Below are 7,476 nucleotides of genomic sequence, written 5' to 3' on the forward strand. Positions count from 1 at the left end.
AGGAGAAAGTAGCAAATTATATAACGAGATGGCAACACTTGTTCGCCGATAGGAGCCACTCTGCAATGTGCCTATATCGGAAATCGAACGTGGGGCCCCTTGATTACAAGGTTACTGCGGCATCACTTCATCTTGATGTCGTAGCGGTTAGATTAAGGACAGAAATACGAGGCGAGTTGTTATTGCGCAACTTGATAAATTTGAACCGAGCACACGATTTTTCAAGAACTTCAGTCAAGTCTCTCTCACTGTGGTGGCCTTTTTCTTTATCTGGCCGAATCCTGAAAACTAGTTCACCGTCGCGTCACTTGGCAGCGCTGCGTTCGCTCTCCTCTCTTCCCCGGTTCCGCAGCTTCTGCCGCCCGACTGTGACGCGTGTCATAGGTGGCGCCGCTGTCGGTCCCCGCCCACCGCAGACGGACAGGGCGCGCGGTGACGTTCCGCGCTCCCATTGGCGTTGCCATGACGACGGGGCGTGGCGTGCTCGGCGTGAGTCAATATCCAAACTGGCGTGCATCGAGAGAAGGTTAACAGTGTTTAGTTGGTTACAACGCTGAGGGGCGGTTCTGTGCATTGTATTTTCCGAGAGAAGGGGAGAACGTATTTTCAGTGGGTCGCCCCCCCACTCCACCATCCTCTCCCACCTCGGTGTCCATTTGCTATTTCATCTTACCAAACTTTGGAAGGCACTCCAGTTTGATCATCGTAAGCTAAATAGTGCATTTTCCCCCTCTTTGTCAAACAAGGCTTGGGGACCCCCGAAAGTTGCTCCGTGACTGCATACTACTCCCCCACGTGAAACCAGACATCGTTACCCTTGGAGAGCGCGTGTTTGTTTTTTCAATCACACTGACTCTTTAGCTACGAGAGAGTCAATAACTGGAGAGAGAGTGTGTGTGTGTGTTTGTATTCTCGACCTGTGTACCTTGATCATCGACTCAATGTGTGGCGGAGCTGAGATCTGATCCGGCCGACCTGTTGCTGTTTAGTTCCGTGCTGTTGCCTTTACGTCTTGACAAGGATTTGTGTGTGCATATGGAGGTTATTTGTGCATACCTGCGGATACGCTGACAACAGTACAGTGTGTGTGTACCGAGACACGTGCGCGACCAAACTGAAAATAAGTTTTTTTTAGCGTGTGTGTTCAGGGAGTGCAATGATGTACGCGGCAAGTTAAAATTGCCGAGGAACCAGTGTCTAGGAAAACATGCAGTTTACCCAATCAGTGCAGTGATGTTTATTTTGGTGCAGTGAACGTGTGGGAACATTACTACAACATGCTTTCCCAAAAACTGTACTCCGACACGGCCAGCACGATGAGCACCGTGAACTCAATGAGTCCGATGCCGCCAACGTACAGTATGAACACCATGAACTGCGTCAGCATGAGCGGCATGAACTCATGCTCCCCGCAAACTGCAGGCTTCGGTACTAACATGCTAAGCCCCAGCATGGGGGCCATAGGTTCCATGGGTATGAACAGCAACTGCATGTCCTCCGGTATGGGGACCATGGGGTCGTACGGTGGCATCAACTCCACCATGAACAATATGAACAGTGTGGGGTCTTGCATGGGAAGCATGGGGCCCATTAATAATTATAATGGTGCGTTGCCGCCGGTTGCCATGAACAGGGACTTGGCTTCGGATACTGGTTCGCCCAATTCTGCCGCCCTTCAACGCGCGAGGGCCGACAAGACGTACCGAAGAAGCTACACGCACGCCAAACCACCATACTCGTATATTTCGCTCATAACCATGGCGATACAGAACTCCCCTACGAAAATGTTAACCCTGAGTGAGATCTACCAGTTCATCATGGACCTTTTCCCCTTTTACCGGCAAAACCAGCAGAGGTGGCAGAACTCCATCAGGCACTCCCTAAGTTTCAACGACTGCTTCGTCAAGGTGCCCCGAACGCCGGACAAGCCCGGAAAAGGTTCTTTCTGGACCTTGCATCCGGATTCCGGAAACATGTTCGAAAACGGCTGCTACCTCCGGAGGCAGAAGAGGTTCAAGGACGAGAAGAAAGAGGCGATCCGGCAAGCTCAGAAGACCACCAACCCTCACTCGGAATCCGGCAAGAAGACACCGCAACACTCCGGGCACCAGGGCCAAGACTCCGTCGACGGCCAGACGCACCACAAGTCCGGCAGCCAGCACCATCACCACCACGGGGGCAGCTCCGGGGAGAAGGGCCAGCACACGACGTCCTCGACCACCGGAGGAACCACGACGACGACCCCCTCGCTGCCGGAGCATGCCGGACTCGGCATGCTGGGCCTGCATCCTCCCAAAGTCGAGTCCGGGGACCCGATGGCCACCCTCCAGAGCCGGATGGACGCCGCAGACCTCGGCCTACCCCCCGTATCGTCCCACCATGGCCACCTGGCACACATGGCCGACAAGTACGACACATCCCCGGCCGAGCTGGCCGCCATGACGCGCTGCTCTCTCACCGACGCATCGCAGGTCCATCTGTCCATGCTGGGAGGACACCTCAAGCAGGAACCGCACTACCCGGCGGCCAGCCTACCGTTCTCCATCAACCGTCTACTCCCTACAGAGAGCAAAGGCGACGGAAAGATGTACGACATGTCCCAGTACAGTGCTTACAGCCCCCTGAGCCCGATCCCCAACACCACCCTGCCTAACGACAGCTACTACCAGGCTTCGCTCTACCATACCCCGGCGAGTACTACCACCTTGTGACAATACCCCCTCGCCTAAGCGCAACCGTCCTACAGAGATCATCTTGGAAGAGGATCCCAAGAGGAGGCAAAATACTATAGAGGCCAGCTACTGTGAGTTAATTCCTCTTGTTCATTACGACCAAAAAAAAAAAAAAAACAGAAAAGAAAACAGTAGTCTTATTCTGTTCAACCAGACAATTAATAATTGTGTAATAATAGGGATTATAACTTTTAAATCTGTTGAAAGTGTGCATGGAAAAAATTAAACCAACAGAATCGAAATAGTGCTCGATGAATCGAAAAAAAAACAGTGCTTAATTTCGAAAAAAAAATACAAGGCTTAAGTGAGAAGCTATGAACACAAATAATTTATTTTGTCTCAAATGTAGCAAATGTGTACAGAAAAAAATAAGTGTAGAGTTTACATACATATCAGTGTGTAGAACTATGGATTTTAGTTTCCCGTGGAGGAGAGATTAACATTTCGTCGTCTCATGTGGATCTTAACTCCGTGAAATTGTTTAGTTTCTCGATTTATTTTATTTTTCTAAAAACAGCTTGCCAAACTTGTTTTGGTAAGTCTTTCAGGAACTTTTTAATTGTTGTTTTCCAACCTTGTGCATTTTTATCAGAACCGCATCTTCTTTACCAATCAATTTTATTTTTCATTGTTGAAACTAAACCGTTTCTATCTTCTACAACAGCTAAAATCATTCGCACTTTCTCTAGGAATAAAATAAAATAAGTTGTATCTTTATTTAACATATTGTTAACGAAAGATGTACAAATGACATTGTACACAAACTAGTCAACATTTTTTAGCTTTCCCTGATAAATACCTTACTGCCTTTATTTAAAATCAATTTTCTTTAAATTTTTCACAATCCATTTTGTGCAACAGTTCCGTAAAAATTTTATACAAGGGCACAAGGTTTGCGATATTATTTTTTCAATTCATCCCAAAATACAGTTCATCAATAATTCTCATGATACAACTTGTCTCATGCAAACGAAATTCTCATTTTTGTAAAAGTAGAGCATTTTATTATAGGAAACACAATCTCGACTTTGTTGCATTTTGAAAAATAGAATTTTATACGAGGCTTTGTTTCGCTGAAAACTCTCCTTTTTTTTACTTTTGCATTCTATTTTTTATTTCTCCTGATGCCACAATACCTTGGTAAAAAGAAATTGTCCTGTTCTGTTAAACAGGAAAGCAGGATTAAGAATTTTAAAAACATTTACCGAGGTTGTTTTTATGTTCCTATGTCTTAGATAGCACTTTCCTTTATTTTGTAGTTGTTATGTCTTTTAACGAGTCTTTTTTTTTTTTACAATACGTTAAATGAGAAGTCATCTTAAGTGCAAGACATTCTTCACATGATCTTTTTAAACTGTGTTGTTTTTAAGTGTTGGCGTATAAGAAAGTGTGCAAATTTGCACGCGTATGGTTATAAATATACATAAATATATATAAAATAACTATAAAACAGATGTGAGTGCATATACATATTATATATATAAATGTAAAGAAAATTTTTAGCTCTTTTTTGTCACGAGTACTCCAAAATAAATGTAATTGTTTGAAAAGTAGTTATGTTTCTATTTGTTGGAGTGCTGTTCCGATACCCGTCATATTTATTTTAATTATTTTTAAGAAATTGAGGTTTGATATTATGATATATAAAACGTAGCACAAGTGTCCTATGTGCCATTATAATAGATCACAAATGCAATCTCACACAGATCACAAACGTGTCAATTCACACATATATTTTGACTCCAGTAACACATTAACGTGCATAAACTGCAAATGATGAACTTTTTAGTGTGTCTAAATACATATAGAAATGCATAACAAGGCACTTTTATCAGCTGGTGTTCCGTGTGATGCACTAAAATGCATCAGTTGGGAAGATGAGACAAGATCATTTCAAAGATAACAAAATTTCAATTTTAATGCATCAATTGACACAGATAGATGTGTAATTTTGTTATCTTTGAAATGATCTTATATGATCTTCCCAACTGGTGCATTTTAGTGCATCATACGGAACACCAGCTGATAAAAATACCCTTTTATACATTTCTATATGTATTTAGATACACCAAAAAGTGCATCACTACCAGTTTAAGCACCTTAATGTGTTATTGGAGTCAAAATATATGTGTCAATTGACACGTTTTGTGGTCTGTGTGTAGCTATATCCAAGAATAAGTTTGCTCATACACGCAGAAAACAAAATGCATTATATTTATTTATACACTTCAAATACATCAATTCATTCATACAATCGCGCGTGTAATCGTTGATCGAAATTTCTGATCCGATGACTAGTTTACTTTTCGTGCATTTTCTGTTGTTCTTATCTAATTAATGTTAATTAATGCTATAATTTTTAATTTGTTGCTGAAGATGTGAAAAAAGTTCTCACAAACAGTAAGTTGAAAATAAATTTTAGTCTAGTTTAATATTATTTCTATATTTCAAAACAATTTTTTTTCTAGACGTCAGAATGGAGCATTCAAAACAACTTAGTTTTGTTTGTAAGGAAAGTTTATAAAATAGAATATTATAGTATAAATCTTAGTGCACATTCAATATCTGATGTATTTGGACGTTTAATTGAAGCTACGGTTTTTACGCACGCTTTTACGAGCTTCTTTTTCTGTGTGTAGAAAAACAGATGAAACATTGTTGGCCCCTTTTGCAGTGAAAAATAGCAAAACGGTACCTGATTTATCATGTTCTATGCACACTTTCACCGCATTAATATTTAATTATTAGAATTCTAATCGTGGTGTCGTCAGGTTTGTTTCTGTCTTGCTCTGATAGATTTCTGATTGATATCGTCTCCTCTTTTTTTAATGTCAATTTGTAAAGTACAACCGAAGCGTATCTTTAGTTGTTCTTAATTGGAAAATCTCATTGTCTGTTAACTTGAAAATTGAAAAAGGCAGCTGCATTGTTTGAGCTTTGGTTGAAAGTCTTTTGTTCGTTTTTGCTAATACCACACCTCAGTGGATAGGCGTGTTGTACTTTTCACAAAAAAAAATCCTCTTTACTTTTCCTTAAATTGAAGTGAAAGTATATTAATGACTTTACACGGTTCTACCTGACCGTGTACTTATTTTTTTTAAATTCTTGTTCATATTTCAAGACCTCTCTAGTTTTAGAATGACCTTTCTAAAAGTTAATTTAGATCATATTCGAAAGTTGTTGTTGAGTTAGAATGTGTTTAGGATCGAGATAAACTCGAACTGTACGGTACATAATTTTGTACACTTGTTTTCAAAGGTATTAGGCAATTTCTCCACGACTATTTTTTACTTTTGTCATACTAATGCATTTTCATGAATATGCAATTGTATTGATGTTAGCGATTATTTGTTCCAATTCTGCAAATTTGCCTTCCAATTTTCTTATTAATGCTCCTTTCGGCTTCTTTAGCCTAATCGCTACAATGAGAATGCATCTGACCAGGACTCGATCCCGAAATCTGTTCGGCCACTGAGACGAATAAAAATACAACCTTGCGCAAACCAAAGTGCACGAACAATTTGGCTACTATTATCTTTGCACCTGACCATACAATGATTAATAATATATAAACAAGGCTAAGAACAATATCGTTTTCGTCCGGTTCGAAGAATACGCTTTTTTCACTTTCTCGCGTTCTTTGAAAAACGATTATAGGAATAACTGCGTGTTGTATGGTTTCTCAGAATAGAGTGTTATTGTAGTTTCCTAAGTATCCTATATTCATTTAGTATTATATAAGGCTTGGCCTTACGGCACCCAAAAGTTTGCCAAATTACGCTAGTCCACAGAGAAATTTTTACTATATTTACTATTACTATTTTTACATATTTTGGGACGCTGAATTCCAAAATGATATAACTTACGTTAATTGGCTCGTGTATACATATTACACATGGAAATCTATTTGAAATCACGTTCAATTATATCGTATGACATATAACTTAAGGGCCTTATTGTAAAATCGCCACAACAAAGAAACACTGCTCCTTGTCCGAATTTACTTATAACTGAATAAAACGTCGCACTAAACACATTTTTTAAGTGCCTATATAGTCTTAAAATGATGCATCTGTAGTAATTTACGTGATATTTAGTTTTTTTGGTTTTGATTTGGTGTTTTAAGTCCACTTTGTGCACAGTAAACGTTTGTCGCAGATTACAACACTTGGCAGGTATTCTGCGAAGAACAGTCTTCAATATTTTCGATAACATTCTGGTGAAAATAGTATTGTAAAATGATATTTCAGTACAATTTTTCTCTCACAATTTTCCAACAAATGTTTTTATCAAAGGTTTGGCACCTCCCGAAAAAAAAATTCTGTCTACGCACGTGAGCAGAAAAAATACTGGCACTAAATGACATTTTCCGATAATATTCTCCGATGATATTGCATTAAGTAAGCCGTAGTTCAAATCGAGACAAAGCAGAATTTTCCATGGCAATTATAAGTTAATTTAATAAATCAGCGTTTCTTAACGTGTGGCGCTCTCCAACGGGCCGTCATATACCTTCCCGCAGAGTGTCCGCACAGGCTTGGACAATGTAATGGGTTGAGCCCAGATTTTTATGTAATTACATATATTTTCCTCTGTATGTAACCAAGCAAGAATAACGAATGTCGGCGAATTACAGTGTTAGGAACGGCATTTATTATCTATATCAATTTCATGCATGGGCTTCTCCAGAAATTTTTATAACTGGGATCACGATCAGGTTGTTAATAAAACTTTAGTACAAACA

General features: G+C 40.2%; 1 protein-coding gene across 1 annotated transcript; it reads left to right on the forward strand.

Moving 5' to 3' along the window:
- Positions 1 to 557: 557 nt before the first annotated feature.
- Positions 558 to 4,252, forward strand: LOC146000350 (silk gland factor 1-like). Its single transcript, XM_083137891.1, has one exon. The coding sequence runs from the start codon at positions 1,278 to 1,280 to the stop codon at positions 2,709 to 2,711; it is 1,434 nt and encodes a 477-aa protein (XP_082994017.1). The 5' UTR covers positions 558 to 1,277; the 3' UTR covers positions 2,712 to 4,252.
- Positions 4,253 to 7,476: the final 3,224 nt, after the last annotated feature.

This window comes from Lepisma saccharinum, chromosome 16 (genome assembly GCF_977018435.1).
Source record: "Lepisma saccharinum chromosome 16, izLepSacc3.1, whole genome shotgun sequence".
Taxonomy (NCBI): Eukaryota; Metazoa; Arthropoda; class Insecta; order Zygentoma; family Lepismatidae; genus Lepisma; species Lepisma saccharinum.